Source organism: Parambassis ranga, chromosome 3 (assembly GCF_900634625.1).
Source record: "Parambassis ranga chromosome 3, fParRan2.1, whole genome shotgun sequence".
NCBI classification, from domain to species: domain Eukaryota; kingdom Metazoa; phylum Chordata; class Actinopteri; family Ambassidae; genus Parambassis; species Parambassis ranga.
The window spans coordinates 14,984,515-15,007,274 of NC_041024.1; the positions used below are offsets into that span (position 1 = coordinate 14,984,515).

Genomic DNA, 22,760 nt, shown 5'->3' on the forward strand with positions numbered 1-22,760 from the left:
ACCAGTTACCGTTATTAAGTTATTTTATTATCAAACAAGGAAACATGCATAAATTGTGGTTATTTTAAACTATCACTGACACCATACATTGAAGATTCAGATTTCGCAAACAGTAGGAACACATAAAGCATACATGCTTTATGTTCAGGAGTCTGAAAGGCTGAATAAGATGTTTCAGTTCATCGGAAGTTTCAAGCCTTTCAAAAGAACTTGGGACTAGATCAATACCCTTTTAGCAGGCCTTTGACACTTTGATTCAATAGTCCGTGAACTGTCCTTTACTGGAACCAGGCTGCAGATTGGAGCGTAGCTTGTACATGCAGTTCAGAGAATCAAGAAGGAATGTTCGTATGGTGTTGATCTCCATCAGAGTCAGGTTGTCCAGCTGTAGAGTGAAACAAGCCGAGTTAGTCAGGATGCATGGTCAGTGTTAAAAAGGTAAACGAGAAAAAAATGCCAATATTGCTCTGCCGCCCAATTCTTCATGTCTACTTCATTCAAAACAATTATTGAGTTAGAGGCAAATTAAGTTTTTAATGTAAGCACCATTTATATATTACATTATATTTTCACTCATAGGAGGTGCACACAGAGGCTATAATAGCTGATAAATAAATGACACAGTAGACTGATTGTCTATGTTTTTCCAGTAAAAAATAAATTAGGAGACTGCTGCAACTTCCTCTAATGAGTCAGTGTGCTGGACCTTAACGATGACAGGGAAACAGAAAGCAAACCACAAGATGAGGATAAAAGAATAATCCCAATTAATTTTACAGAGATCGACATGTAATCCTGATGATTTACAGAGGGCTACAAGGTTCCCACTTTACCAAACAAATGTCAAAGATACTTTAGGCATCAACAATAATTCAGTTCACAGTTGGTATGTTTTAAAGTCACCGTATTTCTACATAAACTACAGCATTATTGTAGCTGTTTAACACATCAGCTTCTCTGGATAAAATGAAAAATAACATTACAAAAAACAAAAGAAAGAAAGAATAGAATTCTAACATACGACCGCCAGATATTGAAGCATAATGATGAATGTTACCTTGGCATGAGCCTCCTGCTGAGTAATGAAGCTGTCAGCTGACAGGCGGAGTTTGGCGATACGAGTGTCCCATATGTCTTTGACCAACGTGCGTATCTCATCTGCTTTAGGGATGTTATCAGATGCGCTATGAAAAAAGACCAACACCATGTTAGAAAGGACCCCACGCACACCATGAGCGCCTCAGCTTATATCACTCACTGGTTCAGCAGCAGCTTAGTCAGCTCCATGTAATAAGGACTGGGAACAGGTGTGAAGGTGTTCTCTTTTCTCTCAAGCTCCCGCATCTCTTCCAGTTTTTCTGCACATTGGAGAAGGGAAAACAGCAGGAAATCACATGGACAGATCAAAATACATAAAAACACATCAATGCCTCATAAGCATGGCACGAAAAGGCAAAGGCAAGATAAGAAAAATAAGGTAACAGAAAAATTAACAACAATTAACAACAAGGAAAAGATTTTTAGGCACTATTACAGATGATAATAATAATACAAAAGTATTACAATTGATTTGCCTATTAAACCTATTAGTGCAGTGACTTTATCTAATGTTGCCATCTTGTGTTGTGTGGTAAAGAGCTAACATACTAAAACACTGTCATGCAACCCATCAAACAGTGTTTGCACCTTACCAACATCCATCCAGTCAGGAGGAACAATTCTACACTTCTGTCTCTGTTTGAGGTTGAGAGCCAGCCACACAGGAACATCCACAGGCAGGCCAGGGTTGAAGGGCCCCAGGTCTCCCTGAGGACAGAAACACACTGTACTCTGCAACAGGTCGCAGTTTTACGCCATCGTGCACTTATTCATTCTACGTGATGTAAACACAGCGTGCCCTTGGAGTGACTGATGTGTATGAACGCTAAACGTTTAATAGATGTGCTTACCCCGATCAAATAAACCTTGTCCAGACTGAAATTGGGGATAATCTTCACCACCTCCTTCTCAGCGAGGAACTCCACTTCGGAAGGATCCATCACTCTTTGTAGTTTAGTTTCTTAAACTTCACAACAACAGCAGACTTTTCCCGCGTTGCGAGTTGCGTGAAGCGGAAGTGACGACGATGGCATCAACCGGAAACAAACTCAGCACTGTATGTCGGTGTGTTTGCGGTCAAATTTCATGTTTTTGTAGGTAATTCCAGATCCAGATTCAGATCTACTTTAACTAGAAATTAAGGTAAGACACAAACAATACATTTTGGTTTACCACGTTTTGCTGTACAAGCTGGTCTAAAAAGAGGAAGTGGGCACCACGTGACGTAGCAGCAACACTTGCAGATAAGCGCCACTGGGTGGCAATATTCACCAAGAGATAAACGGAAGGGCCACATGTTCTCTGTGACATGAGAATATTTAAATTGCCTTTTAATGGGCCTAACTCTAGTTACTTGACTGTGTCAGATCCATAACTTAATATGACACAACCTTTATTTATCATAGCTACCGCATTTCCATGTCATGTATTAAACAATACTGTTGTTGAACATGCTTGTTATATTACCATATACCAAAGCTTTGATCACTTGCTTATGGGTTGTTGGCTTACAACGTAGGACCTATGGCCGTGTCCCTCCTGTCTTATCTCCTTTCATAAGGTTTTCCATCTTCTTTCTCCTTCAGTACTGGATATGTTCAAGTTTTTGTTCTAAATTCTTCTACAAAATGACATAAAATGCCTTATCAATATTGCCGCAAAGACATTAAATCATATAAACAAAATAAAACTGCAGTTCTGGAGCAGCTCAGGTTGTTACCAAACTTTTTTGTGGTAAGGCAGCATTATAAGACACAACATAATTTCACAAACAACACAAGGACACAAGGACTCCACATTCCTTCAAAAATCAGTTTCATTGTACATTCAGTTCATAAAAGTTGTCAAAAAATGTTACGATTCAAGTAATAAGCTTTAGCTGATTAATCCTAATCTCAGATACAAATGTGATGCTTAGCCACACAATAAATAATTTAATGAATAACACCTTTAAATAATTGATTTAGAGTGGCCAATTATAAAAAGCTATATTCCTAAAACAAATATCCCACACAAAACAAAGTTCACACATTCCTATCATCTGACTCAGCGTAAATTTCTAAAGACATTTCTGAACCTAAGTCAACAGCCGGTTAGAGACATGTACATCAGCCAGTTGTGAAGCACTCTAGTGTCACTAAGAGACATGCATCATACAAAAAGCTCTCATATAAACCATCCCTTTGTTGTTGCTGGTGCATTTACAGAAAGACTCAGCTTGGTACAGTTGGACCTTTAGGCTCCTGTGTGTCTGATTTTTCATTACAGCTTCTTTTTTATGATTTTTTTTTTTGTCTTTACACTTTTACATACGACTTTTGTTTTAACATTTAAAACAAACTAGAAATTTAATAAAGAATATATTTTATGTTATCTCAAGTATAATCATATAATTTAATCATAGCCTAAATATTTTAATAATTCAGAACTTGTATGGCTAGTGGCTGTAAAACCTTAGAAGAAATATATAGCTCAAAATTCTAGGATTTAACCTTTCACACATAACTATGAATAATCACAAACCGTTGCAAGAAAAAAAAACATTGAAGTTGCAATCAAAAACATAACTGCCTCATCACTTCAGTATCACCTTTTAAAGGTGGACACAGGCCAACATTGTGTTGCGCTTGCCCTTCAGAGGCCTAACTGGTCAGTGCTCCACAGGTTCCCGTCAGTGTGGGAACCTTTTGATGGAACACAGACTTAAGTATTCAGCATGTTTTGTTCTTCTATGCTACCCAGTAAGTAGCGTCATGCATGCTGAAATGGCAGCAGTGTTTGGGTGCAAGTGTCCAGAGTACTCCAGACTAAGGGTCTTAGCACAGATCCAGGACAGACTTGTTGATCACAGGGTTGGTCCAGTCATTCCTTAAATCATCCAAGTGATTGTCAAAGTCAATCAAGTTCTCATATGACCTGCCCTCCAACAGAGCAGATGTGATCTTCTGTGCTTCGCTCCAGTCCTCAAAAGAGTCACTGCGAGACAAACAAAAACATCAATGTGCCAATTAATGCCTAAGTTATTGAGAGGAAAAAAAGAACAGAGGGAGACGTACTTGAATCTCTTGCACTGTATGTACAGACAGTCAACGTGACAATGTTCTGCGTAAATGTCACTGAGAATGTTTTGAATCTTTTGTTATTAATACTAATATTTGGACGTATATGTAGTTTAAACATTAGAACAACCTCTTGCTTGTTTACTAATGCTTTATACTTTTTCTCAATAATAAGAACAGGAACCTGCAGCAGACACTCAAACACTTACAAAGTTACTTCTCTGCATTTCCACTTGTTTTCATGGCGATCATAGATATGTACGATTGGCTCAAAACAGCTCATCGTTAATCTACTGTTGTCCACCTTCAGAAAAAAGAAAGAAACTAATTACATTCAGTGTGATATTTGTGACATGCATTGTAATTATTAATTACCAAAAAAAAAAGACTAATCCATTAATAACAGTTTAAATTAACTATTACCATAACAATTGCTGAATCGCTGAAGTTCTCAGAAATCCTGGCAGCCACTTTTTCTGCCACTTGGTTTAGTCTGAAACAGAAACCTTGTGTACATCAGAATAAGGTTCAGAGCAGGGTGCAGAGAGGTTGGTTTTATGGGAGCATCCATTTGCTTTTCTCACCTTGAATCCTTGGTGCGTTCGTTGGCTTGATAATATCCAGCAATTACATAACTATTTTCTTTACACCAAGTATCAATCTGAGGCAGGAGTAGGACAGATTAGGACAAGTCATTTCAGTTACATTTTCAAGAAGAGAAAAACAGACAGATCAGTTACCAGCTGATTAGGTAAAGATTATAGTTTTACCTACAGTTGTGATTTCTGGTACTGTTAAAGGGTATTTCTTTGCACTCAGAGGTGATCCTAAAATTTAGTCTACACTGATCTAAACATGGGTACCACTAAACTGTGTTTTAGAAATATAGTGATAGACTGCACTGGTTTATGCCAGGTCCACACAGTACGTTAAAACTGAGCACACAGTTAACTTGACAACGACTTACCAGCGTTAAAGCCACTTCTAGCATTGGTGCCAGAGCAAGAGTTCCGTGAAACAGAGGCACACAGTCCACGCACAGGACTGGATCACTGTGGCTGTCTTTCTTTTTCTCCTTCGTTTTTTCTGCCACCAGCAATCCATTCACGGCGCTATGAGGATATTTGGCTGCGTGTAAAAGCATTTTACAGTAAGCTTGACTAGTCAGCTGGATAGGCATGTTTAGAAGAAATCCGAAGGCTCGACAGCTGCTGTCAAAAGTAGCACAGTGGCTAGTTGCACGGTGAGGAAGGACTGCTTTCTGCTATCGTTAGCTATCGTTACTTATCATGCCCGGGAATAAGTAGAGATCTACCTGAGCAGCCACCCTACTGTCAGAACATACGGTCGGAGCTATGTCCTCTGGCGAGTACATATAAGCTTTTTAATTATCATAAATTTTTTCAGCCTTGCTGTGTGAAATGAATAACTCGTGAACAGCCAGAGAAGCTAATCTTACTTCCACCGTTCACTCGTTACTGAAGCACCGGTGGTGCCGTAAGTCATCAAAGAAATGTCGTAAAAAAGGGATCGTCTTACATCCGGGTCTGACGGAAGATTTACGTATTTCCGTCCAAAAGCAAGCATACTTCCCTTTACACCATCGGCGGACAGAAGCAAGGAAGATACAGTAGGTCGTCTTTTTGATTAACGGCATCTTTCTAACTTTAAGCAAAAACTTCATTTATAACGAATATGCACTGTGACATTATACACAAGCTTAGTATCACTGATACCCACGGACGAATTGAGAATTTCTAACTGAAACTAGCAAGCGGGTGATGTGACTTTGTCAGAGCGGGTCGGCTAACGTTCCGGGTACCTTTCCTTACCATTTAGCATATATTTGAAAAGGCAGATGCGGTGCACCGGTTGCAAATGTTTAAGGGGTATGCTTTGAGCTCGCTTAAATGTATTCTCAGTCATTTGGGGGATGGCGAATAATATTTTATTGTCTCAAAGAAACGGGCGTAATTGTCATTATTTTTTCCGGTCGGTGTGACCTTGCGTTTGCAGCTAATGCTAAGATTAGCAGTAGCATTGCGTTGAACCCAGTGTTCAGCGTAATGCTAGGTAGGTTAGGACGGAAAGGGTCAACAACAATAGTCCAACAGATGTCTGCTATTACTTCTAAATGCAATGTTAACATCTTAAAATTAATAACGGTATCAAGTATACAGATAATAAATACAAACATGTATGGCTGTTTCATAGACCTAAGAAATTGATTTTTAAAGGTTTTTACTGCTCATTGATATGTTTGGGCTCTGTAAATTGTAAGGTTATAGCAATTGTTTAGACTTATATGTATATTTCCAATATGTGAAAGCATTCTTTTTATTCAAAATTAATTAATGTGCCCTTTCTCACAGAATGCTGGCCACCAGAGCCCTCCGCCTTATTGGCAAACGTGCCATTTCCACATCTGTCTGTGCACGGGGAGGACATGGTAAATTTTTCAATTTGTAAATTAATTTGTAAATTAAAACACATCTGCAATTCTTATGCCTCTGAATAAAAAAAGAAGTGTTGTCATATCAAGTGACATTCAGATGTTCACACTGGTCAACACAGACTATCATTTTGATGACCTTCCAAGAGAAGGTTTGCTTAAAGTCATGAAGTCCAAATGTAATCGGTGTCACTGTCAACTCTTACAGGTGTTGCAAAAGTGGAGGACTACACCCTCCCTGTCTACCTGGACAGGCAGGACGTCCCTCTCCCAGAAATCAGTTATGTGCAGAAATTGAGTCCAGAGCAGAAGTCCCTAAAGGAGAAGGAGAAGGGCGCGTGGGCTGCACTGTCCCTTGATGAGAAGCTTGCACGTAGGAGTTTATGACCTTTACCTTCCCTAATGTTCATAACACCTCAACCTTTCAAGGTTTTGTTTCCAACCATTGCAAAATATATTCTAAAGCATTGTATTTTACATTTTCAGTGTATCGCATTAGTTTTGAAAAGAGCTATGCTGAGATGAACCAGGGATCTGACGAATGGAAGTCTGTGATTGGAGGAGTGTTTATCTTCATTGGTCTCACTGGTCTGATTGTTCTGTGGCAGAGAAAGTATGGTAAATATCACATGTATATACCACATGTTTCATTCTTCCTTGTGCTTCTTTTTTTACCAGTTTTCTTGCAGTTTAATCAGGATAGTGGTTTGACACAGTTTGTCTTTTTTACAGTGTATGGACCTGTCCCACATACATTCGACGACGAGTACAAGCAGAAGGAGCTGCAGAGGATGCTGGACATGAGAATGAACCCAGTGCAGGGCATCTCAGCCGACTGGGACTACGAAAACAAACAGTGGAAAAAGTAAGAGACCTAGAGGACCATGAAACCTACTTGAAGATATTGGCATACCAACTACACAAAACAAGAAAAACCTATATTTCTGTTTTTCAATTGTCCACGTTACCTCAGTCTTTGCATTTTGGAAGGCCACTTCCTCTTATGGTCTTTGTGTATTATAGAAATAAAATTATTAACCAAATAAAACTTCTAATTGTTTTTCTTTTTTTTTCATTTTAGTTGAGACAAAACATATATTGAGCATTCAAAACAGTGGCTCATACTACAAAAAACACTCCTGAAACACTCAAGTTTTGGAAGGAATCTAATTGGTATATACAGTTATAACATCCACCTAATTGTTTCAATTAAGCTCTTTCCCTCTATTTGAGTCCTTCAATTGAAGTCTGCTTCAGCTTCCTCAATCCTAAGAATGAGGCAACTGTAATATTAAAACTAATACTAAAAACATACTAACTGAAAGGATCTTGTTGATGAAGATTCTCAGTCATCCAGGTCATCATACGTAGAGAAGATTGAAGCAAGGCGTCTGGACTTGTAGAGTTTTTCTTGAAGAGGTTTCGCTGCTCATCCAAGCAGCTCCATCAGTTCTAACTGTTTGGTGGGGAAAGGATCTTCCTTAATCTGTATCTATACTGTTTCTTTTTATCTAGGATGCTCATAAACCAGGGTGGCAGTTGGACATTTATTAAAAGCACATTAAAACAGGGCCACCTGAAAAGATCACAAAATTAATGGAGGAAGAAAATGAAACTGTCTTGCATGAATTCTGTTTTTACATTAACTTAAATATTGCAAGGTGCTTTATACTGTAATTCAAATTAGATCATGCCGAGAATCATGTGAAATGTCAAAGATTCTCAGTCCTCTAGGTTATTTTCATTCAATGCATTTTAATGTAGTTTGAGTATATGGGCTTCTTTTGTAAATAAACATGATTTATTATTTAACAAATATGAGGCATGCATCTAACTGAGAAGATAAGGACCATGTAACAGTTACCCTACACTGGCTGGGATCACCAGCGTTTGAGAATCACAGATAGCATCCATGCTGTCTCCTCTTGTTGCACTGACAGGAAAAAGACACCTGAGACGCCAACACAATGGTGTGTGATGGTGTGGCAACATCGCCACTAGCAGCTGATGTTTGTATTACTCTGATCCTGTTCTGGGTGTTTAATCTTTCAGGCATAGCAGTAATTACGTCTGTCATTTGTGTGATGGTGTATCTTCATGTCAATGTCACGTTTATTTATATAGGACATTTCCAAGGCCCCCGACCAAAGTGCTATACAGTAAAAAAATACAGAAAAATATTACACACACACCAATACAGTAATTAACAATCCTCATTTTTCTGCATCCCATCCTCACAGCGACGAGAAAAGAGGAGAACAAGAATAAGAAAATAGGCTACAAGTATTTAGAAGCCGCGATTGCCATTAATAAAAAACGTTTATATTTATATATTTTCACACAGGTTAAAGCGCTTGTGAGCAAATTATTTAATTATTGTCTTGCCCAGGGACACATCAGCATGGAACCATGTATGATAAATGCTGTCCGGGCAGTGCTACTGTACTGTCACGGTGGGTTGTGAACATTAATGCAGTTTAAATTCTCATTAATTTAGTCACTGGTCCTACAAAACGTCGCTAATTTCACTTAATGTATGTTAATTAAACGCGGGAGTCACGTTAGCCAGCGCATTGGCCTCCACTGCAACCACTGCAACATGCTGTGACGTCACTCCCCGGATGCGCCCGCAGCTGCAGTTGTTTCACGTGAAAACAATCCGGAAGAAGATACAGCATGACGGAACTGTTGTTATAGCAGAGAGGAGGTCAAGGCTGGAATATAAACATACATGTTTTAGATGTTGAATCTAATAATGTTGCAAACGTAGCAGCTGAATCGGGGTTATTCACATCTGTGTGAGTCGCAGTCATTCAGTCCAGCAGCCTCGCGTTTTGGATACAAAGTCCATGTTAACATAGATTCGCTGTTCAACAAGGTGCTGCCGCTCGTCGTAGACTGCTCAGGAGTTACCATGGGAAATGGAATGAATAAGGTAGGCCTCGTTCTCGATGTGTGATGGTGTTTGTGGCTTTTTGTGGTAAAACTATACACAGTCATAGCAGAACGACGCCTGCGCAGCTACTCAGCGTTAATGAATCACGTCACGTTTTGCTAGTGGGCTGTGGAAATAAACAAGGGAAATGCACGCTGGACTTATTAGTTGAACCAACATTGGTTGAAGGAGTCTGGTGTGAACTCTTGTTTTGCCACAGCTGAACAGATTGTGATCAGTTCTGTGCTCTAGTAAATCCAGATCATTGTGCTCCACACAGCAGTTAGGTATACAGTGTCCCAGGGCTGCTGTGACCTCACCTGATCCCTAACCTTCAGTGATGGCTCACTGCCAACATGCTTAATTTCCCCAGCTATGTTCAGGTATTATTCGTGTCAATCCAACTCCTGGCTACCTTGAGACACCTATTGATTTCTAGTTCCTATTCCTGAACATCCTTGCTTCTCATCACTTCATTCTGATCGTCATGCATCAGTGCCTCCGGCCTTGTATGGCTGTTGGAGATGTTTCCTTTGCTGCTACTTGGTTCTTAAGCCTTAAGCCTTAAATCTAATCTGTCTGCTTCCAGAACATTTGCTCTTCTTTAGTCAAGTTGTTGAAGCTGAAGTGTAATGACTGTCTAAATGCAACATGTCTGTTACTGCTGCTTCACAGGTTGTTGATGGGCTCTACCTTGGGAATATAAGAGGTAAGACAACTTGATTTATAAACATATGTAGAGTAGAGGGGTTTAGGCTATGTTATATCTAGAACTGATGAAGCTGCTTGGATGAGCAGCAAAATGTCTTCAAGAAAACTCTACAAGTCCAGACGCCTTGCTTCAATCTTCTCTACTTATATCAATGTTATATCTATAAATGAATGAATGAACAATTAGGAGAATTAATACAGTTGAATATTATATACTACATTTTGCCGTTGTTTATCTTGGTTTAATTGTATTGGATGTTTAATTAATTAATATAATTTTCCAAATAAGGACAAAAATCCTGCCTCTGTTTTTAGTGCCAAAATAAATGAAAGCTTAAAGGTGTTTCCTTTGCTTACCGAGTCTTAAGTTTGTCACTGTGTGGCCTGGCACAACCTCCTTCCAGTTAATATGGCATTTGCAGTATTCCAAATTTAGCAGCCTCGATCATGGCTTCAGATGAAGTAGCACATTAGCTAAAATTAGTTCAAGTGACGGGAACAAGAGACCACAGGCCTAATAACCGCACTAAATGATGATACAAGAGAGTAAACAGCTGACAAACCTGTGTCAGCAGCAGCTTAAAATAACTGGTCAAAGTTGGTTTTTATTTTGTATAACATTCTTCTCCTTGTTTCTCCCTTCTTGCACAGATGCAGAAAACAGAGAAAGTCTAACTAAGAATGGCATCACTCATATCCTGTCCGTGTACAATAATGCTAAGCCCGTGTTTGAGGTTAGTGGACACTACATGTTCAAGACAAGTTTCTTCTTTTTTTATGAATTAAATCCACCCTTCCATTCTTCTAACCTACTTCATCCTACACAGGGTCACAGAGGGCAGTTGTCAATGGACTTTTGTCTTGTACAAGTTGAATTTACATATTTATATGTGATTTGCCATCTCAGCCAGCAGGGGGTGGTGATAAGTTGTGGTTGGTGCAATAGCTTTCCAGTTTAGTGGGAATGTGTGTCTACGAATAGGAGATAATGATTTTGGAGACCATGAGAGTAAATTATTTAAGTGTTAGATAATTAATGTCTAAACAGTAACATTTGCTACCATTTTTTGTGTCTTTCACATGTATAGTAACATTTAGACAAGAAATTGGTGTGGGTGCTGGACTTGTGAGACCAAGGCCTCACATTAGATAATAGACCTGAGGCACAATTTGCACCAATAGTATCAATATACCACAGATGATACTCGGGTATAATATGTATATGTTCAAAATTAATACGTTTTCTTTCACCTGTCTGTTTTTTACATACATTTTTACAGGACATGACATACCTATGTATTCATGCAGCTGATGCCTCCAGCCAGAACTTGTAAGTAACCACACAGCATTACCTGTTGGTAATTTTGACTGTGTCTGTAATGTTTGGGTGCATTTGTACCGTGTACGTCAAGCAGAAATACAAGAGGTCAAAGTGAAGAGTAGCTTTTAGTTTATCACTTACAATCATTTTGTGACATATATATGTTGCTTGTGAAGCCTTTGAGATTTTTAATATTTTTGCATAAATAAAACCCCCAAACTTTAGCAGATTTTCACACATGTTCCTGTGAGTGGGAACAGCTTGTGAACCTTTAGGATTAGCAGCAAATTTGTCCAAATTATAATCAACCATCAGAGCACACTGCAGAATTACACAAGAAAATTTTTTTTTCTGAAGCAGCAGTTTTAATGGAGGATGTGTGTGTTTGTGTGAGAGGTAGAGAAATGGCGTGTGTCTTGATGTGTCACGGTTGATGAAGAGACAGACGTAGTGTTGAAATAGGCATGAGCTATCTCTCCACCCTTGCAGCAGCCACTAACACAACACATTAGTCATAGCAGTAATGCCTCTTTCTTTGTAGGGTCTTTGACCTTCTACACCAGTCGCTGTAAGTATGGATTGGCAGGGAGTAAGGGCACAACACAAGGCAGCAGTCTCATTGCAATGCCTGATGATGACAGACTGTGACATCAGTTGTGGAGCTGCACAGGAAATATGTAGTTATAGCAGCACTGGTAGAGGTAGAGATCATAAAAGTGGTTGTCTAAATATCCAGGAATTATGCCATTCCTGTGAATGTCCTTGCTATTATCTGATAAAAAGTTTTACATATCTGTGCTTTGAAAGGACCAGTTTTCACTAAAAAAGAAAAAAGATCTGTGTGAAATGTAGCAAAATGAGAATGGAAGTTGGTTAATGGTTGGTTGGATGTTGCTGATTAGGCTGGGTTGGAGATGTCTGACCTCCACTGTCGCAATCAAGCGTCCTTCCCTCAGGCAGCAGAGGAAGGAAACCTAAGTGTGACATCTGCCTGTTAGCTTCGACCACCCAGGGCTTTAATAAAACCCCTCTGTCACAATCGCTGGTCTGACTGACTGTATGGCGAGGCCAACTGTCACCCCACTATGCTTGCCATTATCTAGGGGCCCCTACTATCACGGTAGTATCATCTCTCTCACACAGTTTCTCTATTTTTGGTAGACACTACAGTGGTTTAAACTTCCATAAAACTCCTGTTGGATGTGAGGTTATGGCTAAAGTGACAGCAAACTTTAAACTGAATGAACAGGTCTCAACTAGGTGCAACATTGAGGCCATCTGGATCACTACTGTGTTTGATGTTGTCCAGGTTTGTGTGGAATTTGCAATTGATCTTATCTTATTAAATCAAATTTATATAGATGTCAACACACAGATTAAGTTTGTGGAGAGCCAGGGCTTCCTCTTTTCTGTGAACCTACTGAGGAAAGAGCCTGCTTCGGTAAATCGGCATTTGACCATGAAGGTGTAAACTTATTTGCATCAACATTTCCAAAATGAGATGTGCATTTCTGCCTCGTGGTGTTTAGACATAACAGTGTGGTGGTATGTTTTATTGTTATAAAAAATAGTTTTTTGGCATTTAAATGTACAGTATGCCATTTGACAGCGTATTTGTTTCAGTTTTATTCTACATATTCAGCAGGTTAAAACCTCAAATCCTTGTCACAAGTTAATTTTCTGCATATTAAACAAGATTGCCGGAAATCACTGTGCTAGGGAGACAGAACAAAGTGCTGAGGAGACATCTTTTAAAGAAGAGTTTGGACCTCAGGAAGGAGGAAAAAAGAAAAGTGACAGTCAATCTATTTTAGCCCCAGTCTGTTATTCTGTCTGCTGTTGAGTAACCAGCATCTGCTCCTCAGGAGACAGAGCTGTCAGCCATGCACTTCTTGATTATGCAAAGCACCATCAGTGTTTCCTGACAGTGAATAAGAAGGATATTTGGGGAGCAGTTGTGCTTCATTATCCTACATGTATTGTTCTCATTTGTCATTTTATTTCACATCCTGTACACTAAGAAACTGTTGTCTGTTTTTTGTATGTAACATCTTACCACAAGCTTATTGATCATTTTTAGACACAGAATAAATCAAAGCTGGAATTGATGTCATTTTGCAGATAGACAAAAATGAAGACAGTTACTTCCCTTGTCTGTCCTGGCTGTCTGTGTTCTGGTCTACCACAGACTCTCAGTTTGAGCAGACCCAACCTTTTTTTTCTCACATGACAACTAGATTAAAAAGGAAAAATCCGGATTATCATCTTAGAAATGACAACAATCTACTAAAACTACCTTACTCATTCTGGAACCATATTTGAGAGTAACCTGCAGTGTGTGCAGTCAGAATCAGTTTGTATTCGCAGTGTTAGAAATGTATTGAAAACATAAGGTGAGGGTCTCAATGCAGGAGTTTCAGTTCAAGGTGTTCATTTTCATATCCTGTTATTAGTATTCCATTTTTAGTTTTGAACACTCTACCTTAGTAAAAGTAAGCTTAAGTTGTCTTGAGGAGTGTTATTATTGTTATTGTTGGTTGCATACAACAGGAAATAGAAATACTTTATTCATCCCATACTGGGAAGTTTCCCAGAAGTGTGTGATGTAATATAATAGTCATCTGCATTGTGTTTTGTTTGCTTTCTCTCCAGATTACAGCATTTCAAAGAGTGTATTGGCTTCATCCACGAATGTCGCCTGAATGGTGGAGCTTGTCTAGTTCATTGGTAAGTTTTTGTGTCTCCCTTGTGAAAGCAGAGGGACTCGTGTTTACTGTCTAGTCATGTAGTAGTAGGCATAATTATACCTGAAGAGGCACACTCAGGTGCACAGATTATGTAGCTGCTCCATGCTTCTAGTGTATAAAGCACCATTCATATACTATATGCTCTCTGCTGCATGATGACTTCCTGTGCTTTGTGTTACTGTAGCCTTGCAGGTGTGTCCCGTAGCACTACCATGGTAGTGGCCTACCTGATGACTGTGACCCACTACAGCTGGGAGGAGTGTCTGTCTGCAGTCAAGGCTGTCCGCTCCTTTGTGGGCCCAAACTATGGGTTCCAACAGCAGCTGCAGGAGTACCAGACTACTCAAGTGTCAGAGGTAAATGATAAACACTCAGAAACCAACCAGGCCTATTGTTTGTATCCTGATGTTTTTTAAGTTTAAAATTGCATTTTCATACTAGTGAGTGTTACACGCTTTTGTTTGTGATTGAAAGCCCTATGTACAGGCACTCACAGGATATGACACACAGAACCGTCGCACTACACATGCAGTCTGTGGTTAACTTGTCAACTGTCTCTTGCCATTTCATAATGTTATGTGTTTATGTCTTTATTATATATTTGATAATGGCCAGATGATGTATTTTATAATTTAAGGTTCCTAACTGACATAGATTCTCAGCTAGAGCAGGAAACGAAACTACATAACAGTTAATTAGTTAAGCATACACCGAATTTAGAGAAAGCAATTCTAATCCTGAAAATGTGTGACAGATAAAAAAAGACTTAAATATCTTCTCTGCAGCCTTTTTAATATTGGCAGAATGTAAACACACAAATGACTGGTCCAAGCCTTGAACACATTGCTTCATACAGTTTATTCAGTGAATTCATTTACGGTGCGATTCCATTCCATCAGCACTGACCAGTGGAACAGTAGCTCCACAGAGAAGGGGAACTGCAGGGGGTTTGCTGGGATTGCATTAGTTTGGTACTGCTCATCACGTGTCTAGCATTACTGTCAGCATCTTGCAACATAACATGACTGAAAAAGTGGCTCATTGTTTGTAGACACCGGCACTGATTTCGAGGATTTAAGGGGAAATGGGTTTTCTGTAAGACTATTTTCCCACATCTTTCTCAGATAGAAAGTGAAGAATGTAAGACAGCTGTGTTGCTTATTGTATAATGTCACAGTACCATAGTAACAAGGCATGTAAGTTACACTGAAATGTATATATGATAGCAGGCAGGTGCAAAGCGAATAAAATAGGAGATTTCCTCATTCTCTGTAGACACTCTGCATAAGACCAACAGGTACCAAAGCATGCTCCTGGGAAGAAGGCCTGAAAGAGAGACCAGCCCCACCGATACATCCGAGTAGTAAAAGTCAAAGTGTCAAAGGGCAATCTATAAGTTATGATTGCTGCTTGACTCACCAGTACTAAAGTCCCCTGCTACAGAGAGCAGTAGATTACTGGATTGTTATTAGCGATAACATTGGATCCATGTTTAAGACAGTGGTTGATGATGCAGTAACATTATAGGCTACATCATATATACCTGTACAGCAGAGATTTGGTTATGTTTAATCATTTCTTTCTTCCTGCCAAGATTGGACTTGGTGATAATTTACTATGTACCTAAAATGAAGCTTGTATCTCAGCTGTGATGTGAGCACTTGAACAGATTTGGAGGAGGTTTTTCTGATTGTATTGGCAATTATGCTTTCATTTTTGTCTGGCATGTGCAACACTTGAAAGCACTTTGTGGCTTGTGATGATATTCATATTCTTTTTCAAGATGACACAATGACAGTTGACAGCAGGGCTTGTGCAACATTTGGCAATAAGTCCACTTACTGATCTTTTATCCTTATTCTGTGCTTTTTATTTATTTATTTATTTATTTATTTATTTATTTATTTTACAGCTGTGTTGATGTTGTGAGTCAGTCCTGTGCTGTTTCTTTTTTTCTTGTGTATGAATATGAGAATAGTAATTTTAGGAAGATGAATGTATTACTTTCAAATGCACTTTCACTTCATTATATTTCACAGAAGAAATGGTATTGCACAGAATAACTGAATAATTCCTGGACATCATTTTGGATATTGCAACTCCTTCTGCAGGTTTTAAACCAATGGTAGAATTAGTTTTAACTATTATACTACTACTACTACTACTACTATATACATAATACAGAGGCTGCACAACTGTTGATTCCAGGGGCAAAATATATTATATTAATGTTTTTTTAATAACTACTATTAAACACAAATTTATTGCAATTATTGCAAAAAAAAAATCCTTAGCCCGCTGCTAAATGACACTTTCGTTATTCCTCCTGTAACAACAGATGAGCTTTATGGGGAAAATGAGACTGCACATGAAACAGCTGTACTGAGGTATTAGACTATAAGTGTGAATGTGTTATAATTAAAATTAGCTGGATTTCTCTTTTTCACTGTCTGGCACCTGGTGCAAACAACACAAATCATCAAGTACAGATGACATCATCTAACAGTTTGCCTGCCAGTTTAGCAGGTTGTATGGTATTTAGCGTTGGACTTGATATGAACCTAACCCTATTAATTTCCCACACAATGTGGTCAGTGAGGATTTTTGTTTCATCTCCTGTTCTCAGTATCGAGCGTGGTTACGATCCAGTTTCCGTCCCAGTCCATTCAATGACCAGGAGCAGGTGGGAGCCCTGCTGAGCCAGTATACAGAGCAACAGGAGAGCCAGAGGACAGGAGCAGATCAGCGCTGGATCAGTCGGGGAATAGGCATCAGTGGTCTTCCATCCAATGCTGATAATCCTGAAAGCAGCACCTGAAACACAGTTCTCTGGTCATGCCAAAGTAGTGCCCAGTACTGTCTGCAAATGGCAGCACCTTGTATTCTGTACTCATTTCCAAATCAACCCCAAGCTGTGTTCAACTTTAAGGCCAACTATAAAAGCATAGGGTGAGAATAGCATAGGATAAATGGGCACTTGTACTTTTATAACTTTATTTGCATCTGTCTCACCATCTTTAGGCAGTGGAGGTTGATTTAGAATTGTGTTACAGACTCGTATCCACTACCAGTACCTGCCATGCTGTCTACAGCCACAACAGGTGCTCACAGACGCCTTACTCTAAACACCTCCGCACCTTAGCCATGATGCGTACACTTTATTCCCACATGGATTCCTTGCACCTGCAAAGTTCAGTTCAGTAGCCTTAAAGACATGTCTGATTAATACTTAAGTGAACATTTTGCCTTTAAATATTGTAATATGGCACAGACAAGACATTGACATGACATCATTGAGTGATATACTATAGCCACTTTGAATACATTACTGTTGCACATCACTGCCTATGGAGTAAACAGCATGAATATATACCTTCTTGCCGTTTGTTCATTTTAATTAGAATTGCAAAAACAGTCTGCTACAAACGTATCCGACTTGTGAAATGGCAAAATGTTCCTTCAAGTAATACCAAGCAGGATACAATGGGAAGCTACACAAACTAAACATCAAGTCCAAACGCTGAAGTCTTCCTGATTCTATTGAAGCTCTTATTTACCTTTTTATCATAACAATGCAGATTTTTAGGGATTTTTTCTGTTATATATTCATGGATGCAGTTAATTGTCTCAGTTGTGTATTTATGATGTATTTTGTTTGTGTTTTATAATAAAATGCAATGGTTGACAAAAAAAGATGAATTGCTAATAAATCTGTACTATCAACACCATTGTATGTGTTCATGTGTGGACGATAAGCATTAATACACACTTAGCTGTTTAAGTGAATTAAAAAAAGGGGATTATATAAGTTACAGCATAGAGTAGCTCAGTAGCTTTTAATTAGAGGCTCAGGTAACATCCATATGAAGCATATTAATCTTTCCCTTTATAATAACGACAGCAGGAGACTGTTGTTACTGTTTTTACATTAAAAAATGACAACAAATGAAACAGACAAAAGTCTACATACATGTCAATGTACCATATACTAAAATCTTCACTTTATTATGCACACACACCAACTTGTGTGTGTGTGTGTGTGTTCCCACATTGCCTTCCTTGGAAGCTCAGCTTGTTTCCTGGGAATTCATTCATGAATCCTGTAAGGGGGCCAAGTCAGCGGGGGCTGATACCTGAAGCTGAATTTTAATGAATAGTGGGGATAATATCTCTAGCATCTTTATGTGGTTATTTGAAAAAATAAGAGAGAATCAGAGCGAGAGAGAGAACCGGTATGTTTACTTTCTTAGATCAGTGTATCGGTATGTTTTGTTATATTAGTTCCTGGTAGGACGTTCAGAGAAGCGAAGGTAATGCTGGAATACTGCAGTTTACCATAAAGTTAGTATACTCTTATTTTTAATGGAGTGAAGATTGTTTGCCAGCCTGAATGAAATTATGGGAACTCTCTTAATAAAGCCAATGTGACAAATGTACTGTTTCACAAACTCCAGTTAATATTTCAGTATGTTTTATTGCATGATGCTGGTATCAGACCCGGCTGGTTTCTCCCAGGAGACGGGACCGTGTGAGAATGGATCACTGTTTCCTCACGGGCAGCGCTACCTGCAGCTTTCTGTGGCTTCTCGTGGGGATGATGAGTGGGTGTGGAAGGGTCTGGAGCTCAAAAATCCCCCACAGCACAAGGTAGGCTTGTGACTCGAAGGGTTTCAGTATTCCACGTCCGCAAAGCTTTTAGCGTGGGCCGCCGCTTTACAACCATAGCCTGTGTCAGGCCATTTCTTGTAAATGCCCACAGTTAAGAGAACAGCTCTTCCGGAATGGGCGGTCCTACTGAAGCTTCAACCCTCTCATTGGTCGGAGCGGGGCCAACGTTTTTAAAACCTGCCTCAGCTATTTCATTCATGACAGGGAGCATAATAAACTTTAGGCGAGAGTTAGGCAGAACTCAGCTGATCAAATCTGACAGGGAGCGTTCGATCAACACCACACACACGGCCCGGAGCTCAGCTGCTTTCCAAGCTGTAAGTTTCCTTTTTCTCCGGGAAAGTTTTAGATTCATGACCTCTGACTTTAATTAGGAGAATTTATTTAAATAATATAGACATCAAAATTAATATTTGTTATGGTATTCCCCTACTATAGGTATAAGACGACAATCAAAGAAAGTTTTGTCCATCAAGATGTCAAACTCGGGTGGTCGGAGGCTGAAGCAGTGGCTGATGGAGCAGATCCAAAGTGCGCAGTACTCTGGACTGCAGTGGGAGGATGAAAGCCACACCATGTTTCGAATTCCATGGAAACACGCGGGGAAACAGGATTACAACCAAGAAGTAGACGCATCCATTTTCAAGGTTTGAAAGGACCGTCTGACCATCATTAGAAGGCTGTGCGTAAAAGCACAAAAGTGGGTCTGTGGGGATTTCTAGAGCGCCTTTGACTTTAAAGGGAGTCGAAAAGTCCAAGTTAGCACCGCTAACTGTAATTACTTCAGCAAACATAATGTAATATTCCAATTTTCAGTGAAAACTGTAACCATCAGTGAAATAAGAATTGCTTTTAAAAGTAGTAAAATATTGTGTCAGCTTTAGAGCTGGAGAGAAACATGCTCCTGTAACCAAGCTGCAGTCTGAATATTCAAATTCAAATAAACTCTTTTAATTTTTTAATTTTTCCTTTTAAAGCATTCAGCTGTAATCAAACAATACACCATCTTTTTGGCACTGCAGGCATGGGCTGTATTCAAAGGCAAGTTTAAGGAGGGGGACAAGGCTGAACCTGCCACATGGAAGACCAGACTCCGCTGTGCCCTGAATAAAAGCCCTGATTTCGAGGAGGTGACAGAGAGGTCACAGCTGGACATCTCTGAGCCCTATAAAGTGTATCGCATTGTACCCGAGGAAGAACAAAAGCGTGAGTCTGTGTGCAGTTGTTCACTGAAACTGTATATCATGAATACTGAATAAGTTCAGCAGGCAAAACCCCTCAGTTCACATGTTTACTCAGCCATGATCTTCTTTCACTCACAGATGGTAAAGGCTCAGTGCTGCCCATGGCAGCTACCACCAGCTCTGGTGATATCACCGACATGGACTGCAGCCCTGCAGAAATAGAGGAACTCATTAAAGAGGTGAGGCTACATTTCAGTTCATTTTTTTCAGTTTTATTCCACCGCCACCCCCACATCTGATTCTACATGCACTTTGTCTTTATTAACACTTAGCCTTTGTGTTACTTTCTCTCTCTAACTCACCTCTCACTAAACATGTGCACCATTTTCACAGCTGTGTACAAAGGTGCTCAGCTAATGGTTGTCTTTTTTTGCAGGAGGAAGGCTGCAACATTCAGGCCAGTCCAGAGTACTGGTCCCAGGGGAGCATTACTGGTAAGACAACCTTGTCAGTGCAACAGTGTTGCAGCCGTCCAGTTTAAGGCTTTATTATCAGCCTTCTTATTTCAGTGACATGAAACATGAGCTTTAATTCCTTTAAAATTAACCACAGTGGAAAGCTCCATTAGTGAAGCTGTGGGTGCTGTAGAAGCTATTTGCTGGTCTGTTGAATTCTGCAATGGAAGAATTGACTAACATCCTGTTGAATTTTGCTGACTAAAGTGATTATTTCTTTGTCAGATCGTGCTAGAGAAATTGTATTTCTGATGATGCAGCAAAGTACTGACATACTGTGGTTGTGTCCACTGTGTTAAAAAAAGGACCTTAATCTGACTCTTGTTTATTCACAGCTTTCCCACTGCATCAGGACTCGTTGCCATCAGGCGCTCACACATCAGGTATTTATTTCTTATTCACAAAGGTGTTATAACAGATAATCAACAGATAATTAGTGAAGCTCTGGCAGTAATATTGTCACAAATACTTTACAACAGGCAGAATGTGTGCATCACATTTTTTGTGTTTCCTTTCTCTAGCTTCAGCCCAAATGATGATCAGCTTCTACTATGGAGGAAAGCTGATGTACACCACCCTGGTAACTCATCCTGAAGGCTGCAGGATTTCCCCACAGCATCATGTGGGTCGTGGCGCCCTCTACAGTTCTGACAGCATGCAGAGCGTTCATTTCCCCCCAGCTGAGCTTATTGACTATGACCGGCAGCGCTATGTCACACGCAAGCTTCTGGGCCACCTGGAGAGAGGTGTGCTGGTCCGTGCAAACCAAGAGGGCATCTTTATTAAAAGGCTGTGCCAGAGCCGCGTCTTCTGGAGTGGGCTGGGAGAAGTGGGCCCACAATTCAGCCCCATGCCTGGTAAACTCGAGAGGGATGCTGTGGTCAAGATTTTGACACAGGAAGGTTTTATCAGGGTGAGGCTCTTTTATTCTTATTCAGAACACTTTCATATTCATTTTATTATATAATTTAATTTACACTGATTGTCTTCATTTGTGTGTTCCAGCTCTCCAGCTGCACCAGGAGGGCCAGATCCCTGCTCCTGATCCAACAGTTACTCTGTGCTTCGGAGAGGAGCTCAATGATCAAAGCAGTGCCAAGAACAAACTGATCATTGTACAGGTAAGACCTCACAGATCAAAATATGTGTCACACATACTGTAGACAGAAAGTAGACCACTAATGCTTCAATGATTTAGACAATAAAAAAACACATTTCTCTGTCCTCTTTCTGTGAAAGATCACCATGGTGAACTGCCAACACCTGCTGGAGAAAATGAACATGCGTCGCTCCCAGCCTTACTGCAACAACCCCAACCTGGAGATGTTTGATGAAGTGGCCTCTGATCAAATGGCTCGCATCTACCAGGACTTGTGCAGCTACAGTGGTCCTCAAAGGCAGGCCTGCTACAGGGACAACATGCCCATCACTGCCTGAACTATGAGCAGTTACACCTGACAGAGGCTCTTGTATGAACAGTATATTAGGGCCAGCCCATACTTCTGATACACACAGACGAGATGAATCGGCAGACATTAACATACAAAAACTCAAATCATCCATATCTATCACGACTCTTACTGAAAGTCTCATTGCAGCATCTGTTTGATATTAGTTCTCAATACTGCATCTTACTTCAATAACACCTTTCTTTGTTTTTACTTGTGAAAACCATTCGAACAGACAGATGGTCATTTGTTAGATAAAGTTCTATTTTCTTTAGTAAATAATAGATTTTTTTACAAGTTAGTAAAATGTTTATAAGTCCTTGATGCAATGTGGCATTAGATTACAGATAGGTTTTACTATCAGACTGTTTTAACCTTTTTTTGTAAACTGCATTTTTCAATAAAACATTTTTTACTGAGTAACTTGTTAACTTGTCTTAATCAAAATGTTATTATTGATTGTTAAAATATTACAAAAATGTAAATCCAATTGATACAAATGAATACATAAGGATAAGATCCTTAAATGGCTGTATACATTAGGAGAATTTGTTATTTCACCAATCTCACACATTTTCAAATGTTAATGTTTTGATATAATTCTGCTCATTGTATACAGCCT

General features: G+C 39.5%; 5 protein-coding genes across 6 annotated transcripts; 3 read left to right on the forward strand and 2 right to left on the reverse strand.

The window, feature by feature from the left end:
* Window positions 1-58: 58 nt before the first annotated feature.
* LOC114433678 (DNA replication complex GINS protein PSF2-like) lies at window positions 59-2,111 on the reverse strand. Its single transcript, XM_028402322.1, has 5 exons — window positions 1,950-2,111; window positions 1,692-1,806; window positions 1,259-1,358; window positions 1,058-1,184; window positions 59-385 (listed from the first exon to the last, which is right to left on the reverse strand). The coding sequence occupies exons 1-5, from the start codon at window positions 2,037-2,039 to the stop codon at window positions 257-259; spliced, it is 561 nt and encodes a 186-aa protein (XP_028258123.1). The 5' UTR covers window positions 2,040-2,111; the 3' UTR covers window positions 59-256.
* A 785-nt stretch (window positions 2,112-2,896) lies between these two features.
* On the reverse strand, window positions 2,897-5,652 carry LOC114433654 (ER membrane protein complex subunit 8-like). The gene is made up of 5 exons (XM_028402298.1): window positions 5,125-5,652; window positions 4,742-4,818; window positions 4,581-4,650; window positions 4,367-4,461; window positions 2,897-4,074 (listed from the first exon to the last, which is right to left on the reverse strand). The coding sequence occupies exons 1-5, from the start codon at window positions 5,335-5,337 to the stop codon at window positions 3,915-3,917; spliced, it is 615 nt and encodes a 204-aa protein (XP_028258099.1). The 5' UTR covers window positions 5,338-5,652; the 3' UTR covers window positions 2,897-3,914.
* Window positions 5,653-5,705: 53 nt separating this feature from the next.
* Window positions 5,706-7,657, forward strand: LOC114433655 (cytochrome c oxidase subunit 4 isoform 1, mitochondrial-like). Its single transcript, XM_028402299.1, has 5 exons — window positions 5,706-5,787; window positions 6,530-6,606; window positions 6,818-6,982; window positions 7,096-7,227; window positions 7,342-7,657. Exons 2-5 carry the CDS (start codon window positions 6,531-6,533, stop codon window positions 7,476-7,478), a joined length of 510 nt encoding a protein of 169 aa, XP_028258100.1. The 5' UTR covers window positions 5,706-5,787; window position 6,530; the 3' UTR covers window positions 7,479-7,657.
* A 1,586-nt stretch (window positions 7,658-9,243) lies between these two features.
* On the forward strand, window positions 9,244-18,051 carry LOC114433599 (dual specificity protein phosphatase 22-A-like). Of its 2 annotated transcripts, XM_028402242.1 has the most exons (7): window positions 9,244-9,544; window positions 10,220-10,253; window positions 10,907-10,989; window positions 11,536-11,585; window positions 14,229-14,303; window positions 14,508-14,679; window positions 16,950-18,051. In XM_028402242.1, the coding sequence occupies exons 1-7, from the start codon at window positions 9,524-9,526 to the stop codon at window positions 17,139-17,141; spliced, it is 627 nt and encodes a 208-aa protein (XP_028258043.1). In that variant the 5' UTR covers window positions 9,244-9,523; the 3' UTR covers window positions 17,142-18,051. The 2 variants fall into 2 exon arrangements, with proteins under 2 accessions (XP_028258043.1, XP_028258042.1); XM_028402241.1 differs by lacking the exon at window positions 9,244-9,544 and having other exon boundaries at window positions 10,196-10,253.
* Window positions 18,052-19,151: 1,100 nt separating this feature from the next.
* Window positions 19,152-22,557, forward strand: LOC114433193 (interferon regulatory factor 8-like). Its single transcript, XM_028401618.1, is given in 10 exon segments — window positions 19,152-19,308; window positions 19,430-19,638; window positions 20,014-20,197; window positions 20,314-20,414; window positions 20,612-20,669; window positions 21,026-21,073; window positions 21,212-21,574; window positions 21,577-21,603; window positions 21,696-21,811; window positions 21,930-22,557. Coding segments are annotated over 9 exon segments (1,266 nt in total). The 5' UTR covers window positions 19,152-19,308; window positions 19,430-19,467; the 3' UTR covers window positions 22,128-22,557.
* Window positions 22,558-22,760: the final 203 nt, after the last annotated feature.